This window comes from Populus euphratica, unplaced genomic scaffold (genome assembly GCF_000495115.2).
Source record: "Populus euphratica unplaced genomic scaffold, PopEup_1.0 scaffold544.1, whole genome shotgun sequence".
NCBI classification, from domain to species: Eukaryota; Viridiplantae; Streptophyta; class Magnoliopsida; order Malpighiales; family Salicaceae; genus Populus; species Populus euphratica.
The window spans coordinates 23,818-43,875 of NW_011500423.1; the positions used below are offsets into that span (position 1 = coordinate 23,818).

Genomic DNA, 20,058 nt, shown 5'->3' on the forward strand with positions numbered 1-20,058 from the left:
AATGAGAATAACCATGCTAGAACACTTAGAGACCACATGAATCCCAAAAGAACAAGTGCACCATCATGCATAGTTTTTCCTCCCGATGCATCTCATTTTAATTTTAAGTCAGGCATTATTCAACTTTTACCTTCTTTTCATGGCTTAGAATTGCAAAATCCATACTTGTATTTAAGGGAATTTGAGGAGGTCTGCAACACATATAATAATTTAAATTATAGCATGGACACCATCAGATTAAAGCTTTTTCCTTTTTCATTAAAAGATAAAGCTAAAACATGGCTACAAAATTTGAGACCAGGATCCATTCGTGCTTGGGATGAAATGCAACAACAATTTTTAAACAAGTTTTTCTCATCTCATCGAACAAACTCTTTCAAAAGACAAATCACCACTTTCACTCAAAAACCAGGAGAAACATTTTACCAATGTTGGGATAGGTATCGAGACTTGCTTAGTACTTGTCCTCATCATGGTTTTGAAACATGGAGATTGGTTTCACATTTTTATGAAGGGTTAACACCTAGAGATAGGCAAATGGTTGAATTGATGTGCAATGGAACTTTTGAAGATAAAGACCCTGATGAAGCAATAGAGTACTTAGACTTGTTAGCTGAAAATGCTCAAAATTGGGACATCGCGGGTACTTATGATGCACCGAGTAAAACTCAACCTCATACATCTAGTGGAGGTATGTATAACCTTAGGGAAGATCATGACCTCTAAGCTAAGTTTGCATCTTTAGCTAGAAAAGTCGACGCATTAGAATTGAAAAGGAGTGGTCAATTAAAATTTGTTGAAAACATTGTGTGTCAAATATGTGAAACAAATGAATACTTAACCAATAATTGTCCAACCTTGCCTTCTTTTAAGGAATGTCTCCATGAATAAGCCCATGCTTTAAACAGTTTCGAAAGGCCCAATCATAACCCATATTTGCAAACATACAATTCTGGTTGGAGAAATCACCCAAATTTGTATGCATTCATTGAAAAGCAAGAGACAATCAACACTCAACTTGCTCAAAGCATAATAGATTTTAAAGATACTCTTGCAAAATTCACATCTACTCTCAGTTTCCAAGAGAAAGGTAAGTTTCTATCTCAACCACAGCAAAATCCCAAGGGGTAATACAATGCAAATGCAAGTAGTTCCAGAAGCCAACACATGGATCAAGTCAAATCAGTCACTACTCTGCGCAGTGGTAAGGTTATTGAAAAACCCTCTCTTGAACCTTATGAGAAAGATGATGAGTCAATCTCTAAGGGTAAGGAAGGGGTTGAATCTGAAAATTGCAAAAAAAAAACTGATTCTCCACCAGCACTTCCATTTCCTCAAGCCATGACCAAACAAAGGAAAGTCAATCACAACTCTGAAATTTTTGAAACTTTCAAACAGGTAAGAATCAATATACCTTTGCCGGATGCTATTAAACAGATTTCTTCCTATGCTAAATTTTTGAAAGATCTATGCATTGTGAAGAGGAAACTGAATGTGAAAAAGAAAGCCTTTCTAGACGAACAAGTGCTATTCTTCAAAACAATAATGCTTTGAAATACAAAGACCCTGGTTGTCCTACAATTTCTTAATTTATTGAAGAGCATAAAATTGAAAGAGCCTTACTTGATCTCGGTGCTAGTGTGAATTTACTTCCATATTCAGTTTTTCATAGTCTTAATCTAGGTGAGTTAAAACCAACTTCTATAACTCTTTTACTTGCCGATAGATCTATAAAACTGCCTAGAGGAATAATTGAAGATGTGTTAGTACAAGTCGATAAATTCATTTATCCTGTGGATTTCATTGTCTTGGACACACAACCTGTTGAAGTATGTAATTCATTTCCTGTTATTTTAGGAAGTCCATTTCTTGCAACTTCTAATGCATTGATTAATTGTAGGAATGGACTGATGAAGCTATCATTTGGAAACATGACATTGGAGATGAATATTTTCAACATTTGCAAGCAACCTGGAGATGATAATGATTTACAAGAAGTAGATCATATTGACGAATTAGTTTATGATCAACTTGAACCTACTTTAAGTAAAAATGAGTTGAATGAATCTGAAGATTTGCAAATGATTTATTCTAAGGAAGAAATCATGGATGAAACAAGCACCAAAAATGTTGATTCGACATCTGACATCACACCAATCGATGATTACTTTCCTAACAAATCCTTACTTTCTCTTAGTCCAATGCCTTGGTGTGATAAAAATATCAATTTTCTTGCTTTAAGAGATTTGCCAGCTGATTGGAGTACCCAAGACAAAGAAAAGTTTTTGAACGAAGTGAAGAACTTTTATTGTGATGACCCTAACTTATTTAAATATTGTCCTGATCAAATATTTCAAAGATTCATTCCCGACAATGAGGTAAGTAGTGTCATTAAACTTTGTCATTCTGAAGCATGTGGAACTTATTTCTCGTCAAAAAAGACAGTTACAAAAATCTTTCAAAATGGATTTTATTGGCCCACCATGTTCAAGGACACACATGCATTCTGCAAAACTTGTGAAAATTGTCAAAAAGTTGACACTGGTCAAAAAGTTTTGTTTTATAATTCTCAACTCTATTCATTCCCTAGAGAGCTAAGATCAAGATGGAACAATACTTATGGGGCTTGTGATATTGAGAATTCAATGAATGACAATGTTTTTAAGGAAAATAAATCAACTGGTTTGAATGATCTTGTAGATAAAGGTTGATTATTTTGTTTTTCTTACATTGTTTTTATGTTTCTTTTTGAGTGATTTTTGCTAGTTTCTCTCACTCCGGTCAAATGGCAAACAACGGTACTCCGTGACTTAAGTCGGTTCTTTCAGTTTCCCATAATAACTGATATTTGTGTATATATTTATGCAATTCTTTGAATCTCTCTTCCAAATCTCATTTGAAAATGGACACTAATCTTGAAAAATTAAAAAAGTATTTTCCCGCTCTGCCTCAGAATGCGATTACAAAAATTTACCGTGCTAGATGTGTAAGATTGAGATTGTTAATGAATCATGGAATTCCTGAAGATATTCGTTGGTTGATTGAAGCAAAGGTCCAATTATCAGGTGAGTCCTTTAACTCCTTCATTTCACACATGCCTAGAACAGGTAAAAGCACTTTTGCAAAGAAACATTGTGCAAAATGACTGAAAGTCTGTCATCGATGTGCTAGATGGACTTGTAATGCACAATGTCGTTCTTTAGGAATGGTATCTATAAATCGTGAATATAAAATACAATTCATTAAGGATGACCTGAGTAAGGAGTCTTTAGATAATCTTCTATTGACTCTTAAGACGCATCCTAGTGGAGATGTGCATCGTGCAATTCATGATTTATGGCCACTATTTCATAAAGAACATGATCGACTTAGTCTTGGGAATCTGACTAAAAAAGACCCTGTTTGCTAGTTTTTAATAAAATTGGATGGGAAGCCTATCCCTGACCCATAGAGGGCGTTTAAGCCGTTCTTGGACGTAAAACCAAGGGAAGATATGAGCTACAATCACAACTACCTGTACATACACATGCTTTTTCAAAAGAAAATAAATAAATAAATAAATAGAGAGAGAGAGAGAGTGTGAGACTCTAGTTGGCCTACACATAAGTGGTATGATTACCCTTTTAATTTCTCATCTATAAAATCCTCTCTTCCTTCCCTTCATTTCAACTCAACCCATACATTCATCAAATATAAAAGTGTGTAGAAATGGCAAGTTCCTCAAGTCATCATATAAGAAATATTTGTGTTTTCGGTGGATCTAGTCCTGGGAAAGAAAAGGAGTTTTTAGAATCAGCAAATCATCTTGGTCAAGTGCTAGTTGGGAGAAAGATTCATTTAGTGTATGGGGGAGGCAGTCTTAGGTTAATGGGAGGTGTGTCAATAACTGCATTTTTAGGAGGTAGTCAAGTTTTGGGGGTCGTCCCCGAAGCTTTAGCACAAGGGGACATCATTGGAAAAACAATTGGAGAGGAACTTCAGGTCTCTACAATGTCAGCTCGAATGAATGCAATGTTTAACCATGCCGATGCCTTTATTGCTTTACCAGATGGTCTAGGCACATTGGAAGAGATCTTTTATATTTCCTCTTGGGCTCAACTGCACATTCACCATAAACCCATAGGTTTGTTAAATGTTAATGGTTATTATGATAAGTTGTTGTCTTTTCTTGATCATGCTGTGGAACAGGAATTTCTAACATCTTCTACACGACAAATCATAATCTCTGTTGCTACTGCTGAACAATTGATTGACCAACTATAATTTTTCATTCCTGTAATTGATCCTTCCATGAGTCGCATAAATTGGTTAACTAAGAAAAGCTATAAAAAGTTTAGATTGGATTTGAGCCTTCATTTGTGAATCTTTGTGTCTTTTGGTTTTATTATTGTGTTTTGTTGTTACTTTTATTTGTTTCCGTGTGTTTCAGGTTTGTCAGTATTCGTTATTTCAGGTGATATCTTCTATACTCTATCTTTCTACCTCTAAACATTGAGGACAATGTTTGTTTTAGTTGGGGGGAGAGGGTAGTAGCTAAAAAAAAAAATTGTGTTTTCTATTTCATAAAGCATGTGCAAAATTATTGTTACTATGATGGTAGAGGAAGGAGAACTTTTATGACTCTTGAGACGCATCTTAGTAACCATTCTTAATAAGGTCTATCATAATACTTCTTAACTAAAGCATGTTTTATAATAATATATCTAATAATATAAGATACCTTTAATTTGTGGTAAATGTTCATTTTAAATACAGGCCTATCACATAAATGAAAGGATTGATTGATGACTTTAAGAACTTAAATTGCAAGGGCAAAGAGATAACCAAAATTAGAAAAGAGATGTCGGTGCAATCCAAACCGGAACATTGTTCGGTAATTGGGTCATATCTGGAGCTATAGATCTCAGATTTAGGTCCACTTTATATGGATGAAAAGGTAAGACATAGGTCTACAACTTTCATAAAGCCCAAGATCTAAAAAGGTCATTTTCAAGTCCAAATTATTGCAACAACAAAGAAGCCCAAAGTTGTCCTCCAGCCCAAGCACTATTCAGTATTTTGGCCATATCTGGAGTTCTAGAAGTCCAAATGAGCTGAAATTTTTAACAAGAAAGCTGAGACAATTGCCTACAACTTTCATGTTTTTGAGTGGCTCCAATTTTGACGTTATCAATGACGTTTTGGGCAGATAAGAGAAGATAAGGATTGTCACCAAGTCAAGAGTTGGCTACCCACTCATCAATTAGTCATCAAATCAATAGTTCCCAATTTTGGCCTATAAAAGGAGGCATTTGTCATGCATTTAGGCATCTTGGTTTCCAGATCAAAATCATGCTCTTCTTTTCTCTTTTGTATTTTTTGTATTGCTTATGCTTTGTTTTCATTAATATCAAGTTTATGTCTTTCATTTCCTTTCATTTTCTTAGTTAACTTTTATCTTATTTATGTTCTTATTTTGTTTATCTATTTTGCTTTCTTTCATTATCTTATTTATGTTTTTATTTTGTTTATTTATTTTTCTTTCTTTCATTATGTCTAGCTAAGTTTATTATGTCAAGGTGAAAAGGCTACACTAATGGTGTAAGAATAAGTATAGTGTAAACTTAATATGGACTTTAATGTTTGATACTAACATGTTTTATATTTGTTATCTTGTTCACTCTTTAATACTTTGCTTGTTAAATGATTAATCTTGATTTATGTTGTATAACACTTGGTACAACAAATACTTGGTACTCTCATAGCCCATACTGTATGGTATAACCAATACTTGAGCTATGAAAGGAACTTGATTTGTTGTTAATATAAGTTATAATCATGAATGCTTGACGAGATTTACAAGTATTAGCATTAATCAAATAAGATGACTAATGTAATCATGTTAACAATCTCTAATCAGATTGGAACCTCCTTTGTGTGTTGTTTCCAATTGAATAATAAGAGTTTATACTATACTTATTTGACATACCATTAGTGGATCCTCTAACCTTGATATTTATTATTATCATTGTTTAATCCTTACATTAGTATTTCATCTCAAAGTTCTCATCTTCTTCTCCTTCTTTTTCTTTATTATTATTGTTGTTGTTGTTGTTATTGTTATTAGTATTATTATTGTTATTGTTGTTATTGTTGTTGTTGTTGTTGTTGTTGTTGTTGTTGTTATTGTTGTTGTATTATTGTTATTTATAATTTGTACATTTAACCTCACTGTGGTTCAACCCCGGTCTTGCCGGGTTATTTATTACTTCGACACTCCTACACTTAGAAAAAGACATCAATCTTTTAGTCATGTCATTCTACATCTCAAATTTGAGCAAGACCACTTTCCTTGGTTAGCTAACATCCAAATCTACAATTTCTATAAAGAACGCTATTTTAATTCCTTCATCCTCCTATCTGAAATCTCACCAAAAGTCAGGAGATAAGTCTGTCAAGATTCGTCTCCCCCTTCCCTTTACATAATATTTTCATAAACTACATACCACACATGAATTAACTTAATTTTAACAATAAGTATTTTTTTTCCCAATTCATATTTAAGAACCCTAACCTATAATTCAATATCAAGGCATCAGTTCATTATTGAATTTAAAATGGATTTTTAAGATCATGTTTAAAATACCTTACCCAGTACGAATTAAGATTTTAATCTTCAACCAATTGAAGATTTTCAACTCCCTCCTTTCCTTTCTTCTTATTTAATTTCTTATTAATCTCTTGCTCACAAGTGTTTATCCCATCTATAAACCCTTATTCTTGGATGGGTTCTTGAAGTTTTAGTGTCTCTCTCTCTTGATTTTTTCAAGAATGGGTATAAAGCTCTATATTTTCTCTCCTTATCGTTCCTACTAATTTTTTGTGAGGAGAGAGTATTTATACTTTATAATTTTTTTTATTTTTATTTAGGCTCTATTTCCTTTAAGTGTATTATTCTCTGCTTATTATAATATCTCGAATTATTTTGCCTGGAAATTATATTCAGAAATTTCTAAATTCTTGTCTTTTATTTAACCATGCGCATGAATTTCCTCCCTTTTATTTCTCATCTAGTTAGTTTTTAATTTAAGCAACCTTTATTATATATATATTCCTGAGGTTTACAGGAATGGAGGTTGATAAAGGAAGAAGGAACGGTTATTAATAATTGAACAAGGAAAAGATTCTAGTAAAAATCAAAAGGGAGAAGTGAACAAAATATGAATGCATGTTACCTTTTTAATTGTTACATATTCATGTTGTTATATTTATTGTGATATTTATGTTTTAATAATATGTATTTTGTTCAAGATCATCGCATGCACAACAAAAATAAATCCTAACTTATGTTCCCTTCTTGTAATATAGGTTCTAGGAAGTATACCCTTATATTTTGTAAACATGTAAATGTTTGTATAACTTAATTTCTATAATTGATGTTTAAAATTGATGAAATGAACTTAATTATGTAGTTCATTTAACCATATTTCATGTCTGTGTATTTATATTTTTATCTATCCATAATGATATTTTGTTATAATATATATAATAAATATTGTGGTTGATAGGTGTGATATTATTTGTGAAATTGAAACCCAGGATGATTGGGTCAGGTTTGAGTTAGGAGATGTGAGTTTTCAAAAGTGTAAACAGCTTACAGATCGATTACTTAAGACCTTCTGGTTAGGGGGGAATTTGTCAAAATTTTAATAGATTTTAATACAAAGACCATAAATATATATAAAAAAAATTAATTACTATGTTTTTTTTTTGGTTGACATGAAATTATTTTTTTTCTTCCGAAATGAGGAATGTTACAATGTCAAAGCAAATACCTATACATTTAATATAGCAGATTCTTTCTCTTGACAGTTATGGTATACAAATTTATTCTTTTCTTGATTATGATATACTAATTGTAGGATATAAGTTTATGAATGTATATATGATAAGTTAGTTGTTTCTAATGGTTAAAGATTAACTTGTACTTTCCTTTTATATTCTTTCATTTTTTAGATTGTAAATTATATCTGTATAATGAGAAATTCTCAATGAAAAGATATATGTTATTCAAAATACTCTAAATTATTGTAGAGCAATTGTACGATGAATCAAAAAAATTTAATAATAAATTTCTATTTTTTTCAGGTTATTTGTTGAAAATTAAAGTAGTGAAGTTTTACAATAGGTTTGATTTTTGGGAGTCTTAAAAGCAAGAATGGCATCATTATGAACTTTAAATTTTGGTTTCATAGTATGGAATTGCTGAAAAAGTCTTAAAATATGAATCTACAGTAAATAGTTATGATAGCTTTTTTTTATGGTTTGGCATTTTTGTCATTAGACCATCCTCATTCTACTAAAATAATAATAAGAAGAAGAAAAAGAAGAAAAAGAACGTATTGGCGCTATCTTTAAGGCAACAACCCTTCTTCTGGTGGTCCAGTTCTTCTTTAGAAAGCACTAATTAACCAACAATACAAAAGTTTCGGGACCAGTTTTCTGCTCGTCTCTTCCCCCTATCTAGATAATCCCCAGCAAATGCTTTAGATGATTTAATTTTATCCCACTTGTTTATCATCTCTCACTTTCTCTTGCTTTTTGCAGGCACATATTAAAATCCTTAAATTCCAATGTCTCATCTTATCTTACACTTCAAAGATATGGTTAAGAACTTGAGTATATAATCTTGAAAAATTTGATAAATCGAGTGGTTAAATGGTGGCAATTAATATCATGGACGATGAGAAGACCGATTAGTTCCTTTCTTTTAGAGCAGCTCAGAATTATTTGCATCTGCAGGTATCAATGGTTGAGATTGAGTTTTTTTTTTTTTTGGTAGAGATAAGTATTTGAAATTGAGTTTTAATTTATTTTTTTAATTTGAAGAAAAAAATTTCTTCAAATTAATATTTTTTTAATATTTTTGAATTATTTTGATGTTGAAAATAAATTTTAAAAAATAAAAAATATATTTTTAATATATTTTTAAATAAAAAATACTTTAAAAAATATTTGTTAACACATTACTATATACACCATAATATATTTTTGCACTGTACCAATAATAAATAAGATGGATGAGGGACAAACAGGATCAATTAGCAAATTGGAAGAAGAAATGGAAAGCCTTTGACACCAAAATCCTCTGTTAGGACCAGAGTTAGAGCAACCTGAGCACGAGCTGAGTTAGGCAATTAGTCTAGAGTACCGGTTGTTAATTCAATTTGTTTAGTCTGAGAACTTGGTTCAAGGAATCAACTTGTACCTTAAAAAGCTCATTTCTGTTCCATTTTAGGATTTACTGGTTACTGTCTTGCGTATCCTGCTACCTTACTTTTTATTTTAATAAAAACAATCATCAAAAACTAAAATTAAAAAATATTAAATTTGACTGTAACGCCAAATTTAAAATAATTAAGTATGATTATAACATCAAACTCAATAATAATATTTATAATATTAATAATAATATTTAACTTATTTATTAAAAATTTTATTTTTTAATCTTTCAAAAAAATTATGATTTTTTTTATAGTAATAATAGTTTTTTAATATTTATTAATCATAATAATAAAAAAAAAAATTATATACTTCAATATCGATAATAATTTTTTAAAAAATTATTAATTATTTTATTAATAATATTAATTATAATAAAAATAATAATATTTATAACACAAATAATAATATTTTTTATATTAATACTTTTAATTATAATAAAAATAATAAATAAATGATGTAAATCAAAAATTTATTGAGAGTTCCATCAACTTTAATATGATAATATTAGAGAAAAAATAAAAAAAATAATTTTTTTTAAAAAAATTTTGAAACACAAAAAAAAACATGTCATAAAAAAATTCAAAATAACCTCAAATAAAAAAATTATGATCACCTAACTTTTAACCAATATAAAAAAACTCTCATCAATTTATTTTTTCTTTATTATATAAAAAAATTATTTAAAAGAAAAAAAATTAAAAAAATTACTGATGGGTCCTTCTAGGAACAGGACCATGTTGATGGATCCTCGTAGCAAGAGCTAATACTGATAGTAATAATAAAATTAAAAATATCTTAAAATATTTTAAAAATATATATATTAAGATAATATTTTTTTATTTTTTAAAATCTATTTTTTATATAATCACATCAAAATAATATAAAAAAAATCTTAATATAAATTAAGGAAGAAAAATGAATTTGAAGTAAGGAAAAAAATAAAATAATAATAATAACAACAACAACAATAATTGATTCTATGTTTTTTCTATAGCAATAATATTTATTTTAATATTTATAATATTAATAATAATATTTAACTTATTTGTTCAATTTCTTATATTTTTTAATCTTTTAAAAACAAATAGTAATAATGTTTTCTTAGAATATGGTAATTACAATAACAATAATAAAAATAGTAATAATAATTATTAATTTTACTTTTCAAATCAAATATATTATTATTTTTAAATATTAATAATATTTTCTAGAAATTTATTAATTATTATATGAATAATATTAATTATAATAAATTATAATATTTATAATAAAATTATAGTATTTTTAATATTAATTATAATAAAAATCATAATATTTATATCACAAATAATAATATTTTTAATATTAATATTTTTAATTATAATAAAAATAATAATATTTAAAATATAAATAATAATATTTATCCTATCAATAATAATATTTAACTTGTATCGTAAAAGTTTTGATAGTAATAATTTTCTAAAAAAAATTATTAATAATAATTATAACAATAATAATAATAATAATAATTAATATTATTTATTTTTTTATGTTTCTTCTTTGCAAGGTCAGTCGCCCGTGTCTCCAGACCTAAGGTGTCGGTTAGACGAGACCTCAGCATGCGAGTCTGCACCCAATGCCTAGATCTGCAGAGTTAGACACACGAGTTCATAGACCCAAGACCTGCTCGTCTGTATCTGCAACGCGTGGGTTTGCAGATCCGTGCACACGGGCCTGTAAACCCGCTTGTCAGGTCTTTAACGAGGCGTGTGGTTTTACTTAGTGCTGAGGGCATGGCAACCCCAATGTTTGATGTCTGCAGACTGGTGCTGGTACCAGGAGTGCGAGTTGGCCCTAGGGCCAGGTGTTTATTTCCTGGGCTGCTACTAAGGGCGCGAATCTGACCCTATCATCTTGGTTTGAAGCTAAATGCCAGGTATCTATAGTCTGGGTCGTGAGGCCTCATGAAAATCTGAACGAATTATTTTTTTTCCAATCAAAAAGTCAACCCTCCTCCCTTTGAAACTCTTTATGACAAGAAGAGCCTTATCACAGTGTTTTTAGTAAAGAAGAAGCTCAAACAGTACAGTTCATATTCAATAATAATTCACGTTACTGTACCGAACAATGCAAACAATGCAATTCATTTCACGCTACACTAAAACACTGATTCTTTTAGGTATATTTAATTTTGTCTGAATAATGCTGCTCAGAATTCCCTACGTTACAGGGTTTTGCATTTTCGTCTGGACGAAGTGTGTGTGATATTTGGTGCAGAAGTGTCAAAAATCTATACATCAAGACAAAAAAAAAAAAAAAGGCTCGATTTTGCTCTTTGAAAATCCCAGAATACAGTAAGAAATTGACAAATCCCCAACATGGGAAGAGTTACAAAACTCTGTTGTGTGGAATACAATCTCATTTGACAAGCCATAGCCACAAAAAATTACAAGCTCCGAAAGGAAACAAATTACAAGCCACTCAGGTTAACTCAAAATTCAGTCAATGGCACCTCCCCACTCTGAAATCTTTTTTGCTATTAACAAATTTCACACCAAAAGCCGATTGCACGCATGATCTAAATTCAATGATTAGTATTCTCTAGTTCTGAAAATATCTTTCACTGTCATTGATGAACGCTGTGGTCAGTGGGGGAGCAAGGTACAAATGGTACAAAACCCCGGCCACCAAAAACAGGTCGCATGAAGCTATTATCAAATTTTCTCCAATAGTGGTGGACTGTGTGAGAAGGGGTGCTCAAGAGCATCCTTAAGCTGGTTCGACGGGGCACATTGTGGCTGGTCTGGTTGTCCTCTGAATCCTGTCTATTGAGCAGTGGCACAGCAAAGGATTTAGGACTAGATGGTTCAGAAGACAACATGCTGGCAGTGTGTTTTTGTGATGGAAGCAAGATCCTCACTAGTGGTTTAGTCATCAATCCAAACACCTGCATGGATCCAACAGTTCACTGCATCAGTCTTGTTTTTGAAACTAACCTTTGATTAGCTCAGTTTCCTGGTAGCGGATTGGAAATTAGAAGAATCATACGCGAAAACGAAAAGTGCATAATATAAACATTGTTGAGTCCCTATGCTACAGTATCTAGTTCAAGCCATTGACTCTTAACATAATTGCAACAAACGGTGCACCATTTTAAGAGCAATAAAAGGAAATGAAAATGAAGTTGGATCACAAAATCCAATCTTCAATTCAGACTCTATCTCCTGGGGCTTCAATCAAGTTGACTATTAAAACATCATATCTACAACAATATGTTGGCTGGAACGGTCCAGCCTCGAAAGGAAAACCCGCAACTATAGTTTCTAGCTTTAAAGATGGAAACTGTAAGAGTTTGCACTAAGCTAAAGTGTGCCATTTAAGCACAGGCAAGATGGTAAAACAGCAGGTTATTTCTCCTCCTGTTCTCCACGGAGATGATGCATTGTCTTACCACTGTGCTGAAAAGGACAACTGTAATTGTGCTGGTGATCATGATTGCATTGCCATGCAAATGAGTATGGCCTGACCTGGTGAACTGCAAGAATAGTAATAAAATTATAATTTAGATGAGAATAAATATGCAACGTAACAGGATATAAAGACCCTCAAGGGCCTTAACCATTGGTCTATTAAAATCAACATAAAATATCCTAGGGGAAATTCTAATACTGTTGGTGGATAGCAGGAACATAAATTGTTCATATGAAATTATCACCCAGGCTCATAGCTAAAAGATGTTTAACTTAGTCTGTGTTTAAAAACAAGAAGGAAAGCCCTATCATCACAGAACAGAGAAAAACAAAACAAAACAAAACAAAAAAAAAAACAAATCCAAAAGAAAAGGAATGCTTTTCGATCTTTTTTACCTGATTATAAGCAAGAGCCATAGAAACAGCACCACGCATAAGACCTGCCCACCATATTGTTACCTTCCAAACAAAAATTCAGGGTGACATTAGACATCAAGTGATTCACACACGTTAAATGCCAGAAACCAGAATAGCTTGAGAGCATACTTGTTGCTTTATGTCTATTTTCTCATACGGGAACTTCTTAGTCAAGTTGGATAAAAAGGATAAAGGGAAAACAAAGGCTGCTCTTCCAACTAGGACCAATCCCAAGAGTATTGAACTCACCATAACTGATGTTCCAGGGCTGAGAATTAAGAAAGAGTTAACCACTATATTCAGAAAATGGTGAAGATAGTTTTGTTTCAGCTTGTATTTTACGATCTTGGAATGTATTTGTGTGGTAACTAATCTCCCATTTTATGTTTTGCCTCACCTATCACTTACAACCTTCCATTTTTCAATATCCAAGGCATCCATGCCAACATAGAGGAAGATGAAGATCTCGGCAACAAATGACCAAGTAGCAAAAGCATGCCTGAAATGTTCAAGGAGAACCCCGAGTAATGTGATAGCTAGAACAGAATTTGAGGTAAAAGTAGAATACAAGAGATTTTGTATGAATTGCCACAAACACATTTCAGGATATGTAACTCAACATACTTAGTTGTTATCCTTGAACTTTCAGTTACATTGTGCCATGTGTAATGAGACATAACAATCCCACAAAAGAATACAGTGAGAATGGCGCTTAGATAGAATAGCTGCAAGAAAACCCGAAATTCAAAAAATGATGGTTAATCTGCCTTTCACCACTGAAATTCAATCTAATAGTTGAAAGCAAAAGCAACCGAGGTCCTTGGAGAGGTACTCTATGATTGAGAGAAATCTTGCCTCGGCCAGCATATATGAAAGGTAAGCCATGAGTATCATAAGAGCAACCTCACGATCGGTAGAATGCCTGGATTTTGTGGCAAAACAAAAATATATTAGAGCACTACCTAGTCAACACAAAATAATTCCCAGCATGTTATTCTAGCAAATATTTCTTTTGTCACCTGAGCTACCATGGAAATATATGTAAACGTTACATGAAACAAACTTGAGGAATACATTGTGAGATTTTAAAGACATTAAAATAAAGTGAAACTCCAATATCAAACAGCAATCTCAAGATAAACTGACATTTCATCCACTTGCAATTGAGCTGCTGTTGTTGTTAATTTTTACTGTCCTAAACCTCTATATGGGATAGAAACTAATCATGAATTTATGTTTGATAATTATTTGCTAACCTGCCGAAGTAGAGCTTTTTGATAATGTATGCACTAAGTAGTCCAGTCTGCAGGAGTCAAAAAAGTGTGCAATGTCACAAAACACAATATATACAGAAAAATCACATGCTAATCGCACAAGCATGGGCGCATGTGTGCACACACATGTATAGAGAGAGGGAGAGAATTACTAGAACCCCCAGTATGGTGCTTGAGATAAACAAATATAGAAAGTTTCCGAGAAATTCAGCTGCAATGCTTGAGTTGATGTGAGATAGGTCAATGCTCTGAATTGCATGGAAAAGCACCACTGATGTTGCATCATTTACTACACCTTCTCCAAAAACCAGACTGTATAATAAAGGCGTCTCATCCTGGTTAAGAACCTACAACAACACCAATTGAAGTACTCAAATCACTTTTTCTGTGTGAGTTGCTTCAAAAGTTGTAATCAGACCATATCTAGACCAGGAGTCTCATACCTGCAAAGTGCAAACAGAATCCGTGGCTGAAAATATTGCTCCAATTGCTGCAATCAAGGCAAGAGATGAGTATACACAAGCAAGCTATCTGATGGCAGAAACAGAGTCTTGAAAACTTCAAAAATAAAGAAAGAATGTGATATGGAATATACCAAGATAGTCTCCAATTCTGAGGGAACTGATGTTCATTTTCTTGAAAAAGTGAGTGGCCCCTATGCCAAAAACAACAAATTAATCACAAATAGAGTGCAGCTAAGATCATTATTCAGCACTAACAAGACAAAGTATTGTCATGAACTTGATGTTTTAGTGTACCTATTGAAATGATGGCAGTGGATATCAGAGTACCGACAGCGCCAAACAGCATGATAGTCATGAAGTTGCGGAAAAACTGCTTCTTCTTTACCTGGAACCTGGTGGGAAGACAGAATAATTCATGAGATGTCCCAGCAACAAAAATTTCAAGACAACTGTGCTATTCTAAGGCTCATTTGTTTCAAATATCGAAGAAAATTAGAAGGGAAAAAATAGCTGTTCTGGATGATGCTTGGCATAATTTCATTGTACACATAAAACTCTGAATCAATCTCAAGCAAGCAAACAAACACTTAAGGTCTCAAGCTTAAAATGAATTGATCAGCAAATGATACAACCCTAATACTAATAAAGGAAAATACACACACATATACACGCTAACTCACCCAGCATTAAAGATGATTGGCGGAAGCAGATAAATAAAGAATAAATCTTCGCTGAAAACCAGGAGATGCGAGCTCTTTCCTCCTGTTGTTAGCAAAATCACAATTCCAGTGCACAAACCCTGCATGCATTAACTCACCATCAAAACCTCTATAACCCCACAAAAAAAGTAACATAAAAGCAAGCAAATGAAGATACTGACTACAGCAAGTGCAGTGATGGACTCGTTCATCCATCGCTGCTCCTCTAGTAAATGACCAATTACTATACACGCACAAAGTAGTGCCACGAACAGGTTTATTGGCACCACTGAGCTATGATCAGACGATAACATTGCTCCCATTTTCCATAAAATATCTGCCATGCTAGATTTAGTTAAAAAAACAAATAAAAATTTTCTTCTTTTTGATCAAGTATTTTGCCGTTTCAGGATATAAAAGGCAAGAAAATATTAATGTTACAACAAATTTGGATCTTGAAGAAGCTAAAACTTAAGGGAAATTGACTATTTTTCGAAAAATTCAGCAGGTTAAAGCAAATTGTAGAGTGATAGCGAGAAGCCGGGGAAGGGAGGGTATATATACAGTTGGAGTTGAAAGTCAGAAGGTTTAAAATTTTAAAGCATGAAGGCCGTTGATTAAGAGTTGTCAAAGCAAGTTGACGGTTGTGATTACATGTGGAGTTTAAGTGTTGAGTGGGGGGAGATGTAGTTAATGGAACTTTGGAAGGGAGTGGAGGCAAAGAAGAATGTAAAGTGAGGAGGAAAGTTCATGTGAAATGATTATGTCGTCTACAGAATCTATACAACAATGGAAGCCAAAAAATAAAGAAAAAACTTTTGAAAATTAGAAAAGGAAATATTTGGAGGCTTGTTTAACCTGAGAGTTCCGGATATATTTTTTAAAATTGATTTGGGGATAAGTTTGAGATAAATTTTAAATTATATGTTAGATGGGTTTATTTGAATGAACTCAAATTAATGAAATTTTTTATTTTATAAATATAATATTATTTAAAAAAATTAATAATTTTTTATTAAAGTTTTTTTAGACTGACAAGTCACAAATCAACTTAAATTTCTAATAGGATTGTACTAGATGAATTATTCTCCTGTTTTTATTTAAATTTAATTTAAATTAGATATTAAATTATTTAAATTATAAATTAACCTGTCAAATCAGTTGAGGTTGATAAATGAGGCTTAGATTTTATAAGATTCATGTATCATATGGATTAAAAAAAAAAGAGGTTATGATATTATATATGCCATGTTCAATTCTGTGTACCCGAATAATATATTAGTCTTGAAAATATAGGAATTATACTGCAAGATTTTCTAGGCGCGGTTTTTCCATTTTCAGCTTGTGTAATGAATGGAAACATGAAGATGTTTGTGAAGGATGGGTTCCGTTCAAAGCATTTCCTTTTGATGGAGAAAAAATCACGCACGCATTTTGTAAAGCAAGTGAAGTTGGAAATACAAGAAGAGAGTTTGTATTTAGTTATTACTAGATAATTATTTGAGCCATGCCTTGAATTGAATTAAAAAAAAATTAATATAAAAAAATATCCTAATATTTTTAACATGTTTTCTAGCATTAAAAATTTATGTGAGGATTAACTTGATTTAATTTAATTAATTTTATAAATTCAAAAATATAAAATTATAGTTTAACTAAAAAAATCAAGACGATATCTTTTAAAAAAATATTAAGACAGCATATTAAATTGATTTTAATGTTTGTTCTAGCATTTCAAAAATATTTTTAAAAAATATTTTTTATTTGCTCATTAATATTTTTTTATGTTTTCATATAATTTTGATGCATTGATGTCAGAAATAATTTAAAAAATAAAAAAAAAATTATTTTGATACATTTCTGAGTAAAGGCACTTTAAAAACCAACCGCAACAACACTCTCAAACACGTCATAATAATCAATGTTAACCTGCTAGATTTCCAACTCAAATCATAAGACCCTAATAACCCTCTAGAAAGCAAATAAAAAATTATTAATCCCAATTTTCAATCAATACAATACTAAAATATATAATTGAAAACAAAATTCAATTAGAAAAATAGATAAAATCAACACGAGTTAATCTATCAAACCTAAATCATGAGACAAAAACAACTCTATAGAAAGAAAACTAAAACAAATTATGAAGCTCGATTTTTAGTTAATTTAACGTTTTAGAATGAAATTAAAAAACATTAAAAAAACCATAATGAACCCAAGTTAACTGACTGAACTTATAATTTGAATCATAAGACTGAGATAATCTCATAGAAAATAAATTAAAACAAATTATAAAATTTAATTTTCAATCAACCTCATATTAAATGATGAAGATAAAAAAATATTCAATTAAAAATAAAAATAAAAACCAAGACAATCGAGCTAACTCACAACCCGAGTCATGAGACAGTGATAATTTTATAGAAAACAAATTTAAAAATAAAACCTAATTTTTAATCAATTTAACATTGAATGATGAAGTTGAGAAAAAAATTCAATTAAAAAAATTAAAAAATTACATGAGATCGATAATATGAGTTAAACTACCAAACTCGGGTTATGAGATTAGGATAACTTTACAGAAAATAAATAAAAATAATTTGTAAAGTTTAATGCCCATTAAACTTAATATTAAAAAATAAAATTAAAAAATTAAATAAAAACCAAATTGAAAAATGTCAAAGCATTTAATACATTTTTTTCCTCGTGTGGATATTTATATAGTTAAATTGCAAACCGATTACTTTAAATTTTTTAAAATTTACTTTAGTTCAAAACTTTATTTTTTTATTTTTTAGTTCTAGTTAGGTGAAAAAAAAAAAACATTGGTGTACATCAATTTTGACTATCAAAATTATCAGTCTTAGCATCAATGAGTTTTGTTCAATAAGAGGAGTTCAATTAGGGGGGGTGTGTGTACTTTTAAATTTTATGAGAGAATAGATTTGTTATTGGGAGGTTTTTAGGTTTTAAGTTGTTTTTTGTTTTTGGATTGTTTTTTAGTTTATTTGAAGATATAAGTAAATTTATTTAGGTTTTTGAAAGTTTTTGTTTTATGTTTTAGATCAAAAAATAATTGAAAATAATTTTTTGGGTGTACCTCTACCTTGATTTTCCAAAGACCCTATAGTTATCAAAATCTAAGCATAATAAGTAATGTTGCCTACTTTTTTTTTTTTTTCAAAACAAACAGAGTTTTTTAATATATATATATATATATATATATCAGAGATCAAGTGTTTGAGTCTAGGCTAACAAACTCATACACCTAGTTGTGGGTCCAAGAGTGATAGATCTCTAGACTAGCGTGCTTAGATTTATTTTTTTTATTTTGTTTTATTTTATTTTATTTTTTCAATTCATCTTTTTTATTTTGAGGTTTCTTTTAATTTTTTTTTATTAACTTCTCTTTTCACTTTTATAATTTAATATTTAGTTTATTTTAAATTAATTTTAATTAATTATTTTGTTTTGCTCATCATTATCTTAAATAAATATTATATTATTTTGTCAATGTTTGATTTGATGAATGCCTATTTTTGCTAATTTTTTTATATAATCATTAAAGTTGTTTTTAAACTTATCAACAAACTTATCAATCTTAGATTAAATTAAATTAACTTTTATATAATTATTTTTTACTATAAAACATGTTAACAATGCTTTTTTTCCATATTAAAAAATATTAATCTAACTTACGATAGGATCACAAAATATGACCACAAGCACATAAAAAAAGGGTCAAGTGGAACAATGAATTTGACAAGTGTTTGTGCATTTCAAAATCACGAGTGCACATGTAAGAATGAACCATCTTCAAGGAGCGTAGTGTGATGACAAAGAGTTTGAGATCTATATAATAGATCTCGAGTTTAAGTTAGGACGTGTATTTCTTATAAGAGTTTGGAATAGCCGAGATTTTACTCTCTTACCTAAACCTACAAAATATACTTTTTAAAAAATAAAATTTTCTCGAATCCAAAATAAAAAAAATATAAAAATAAACTAAGAAATATTCTCAGATTGAATTCCCTGATTGAAAGGGTACATATGAAGGCGTAAGAATCTTTTTGTTTTTTCTCATTAAAAAATAATTAAAATATTTATGTTAGTTAAGTTAAGTGTATTGGATCCAAATTGTTATTTTTGTTTTTTTTTTTTAAGAAAAAAACTAATGTATTTTGTTGTACTTCCATGCTGTGATTATCATTTTTTCATATATTGATATTCAATGGGTGACATCCTTGCAAGTAAAATTAAATAAATAAATGAAAGAAAGATTCATTACAAAATTCTCATAAAAGTGTAATATTAAAATAATTGAGAAAATATAAAACAGTACATAAATTTAACATGATCCGGCTAATTGATTATTTTAAAAACAAAGACAGTATCAATTTTGAAAACATTTATGATGCATGAAAGTAATTAGGGGTATTGTTGCTAATTAATAGCACGTGTATATATATATATATATAGAAGAAATGCAAGA

At 30.4% G+C, this 20,058-nt stretch overlaps 1 protein-coding gene across 2 annotated transcripts; it reads right to left on the reverse strand.

The window, feature by feature from the left end:
• Positions 1–11,552: 11,552 nt before the first annotated feature.
• On the reverse strand, positions 11,553–16,205 carry LOC105114582 (sodium/hydrogen exchanger 2-like). 2 transcript variants are annotated; one of them, XM_011011161.1, is made up of 14 exons: positions 15,749–16,205; positions 15,549–15,667; positions 15,163–15,260; positions 15,000–15,059; positions 14,848–14,894; positions 14,557–14,751; positions 14,387–14,433; positions 13,986–14,052; positions 13,755–13,855; positions 13,528–13,629; positions 13,260–13,398; positions 13,110–13,172; positions 12,695–12,778; positions 11,553–12,190 (listed from the first exon to the last, which is right to left on the reverse strand). In XM_011011161.1, exons 1-14 carry the CDS (start codon positions 15,908–15,910, stop codon positions 11,870–11,872), a joined length of 1,605 nt encoding a protein of 534 aa, XP_011009463.1. In that variant the 5' UTR covers positions 15,911–16,205; the 3' UTR covers positions 11,553–11,869.
• Between the last annotated feature and the right edge of the window lie 3,853 nt (positions 16,206–20,058).

Excerpts from the sequence above, each read along its gene's own strand:
- LOC105114582 (XM_011011161.1), bottom strand. The coding sequence starts at position 15,910 with ATGGCAGATATTTTATGGAAAATGGGAGCAATGTTATCGTCTGATCAT. Across the intron at positions 15,261-15,548 it reads CCAATCATCTTTAATGCTGG|GTTCCAGGTAAAGAAGAAGC; the intron begins GTGAGTTAGCGT and ends TCTTCCCACCAG. Across the intron at positions 15,060-15,162 it reads CACTGCCATCATTTCAATAG|GGGCCACTCACTTTTTCAAG; the intron begins GTACACTAAAAC and ends TTTTTGGCATAG.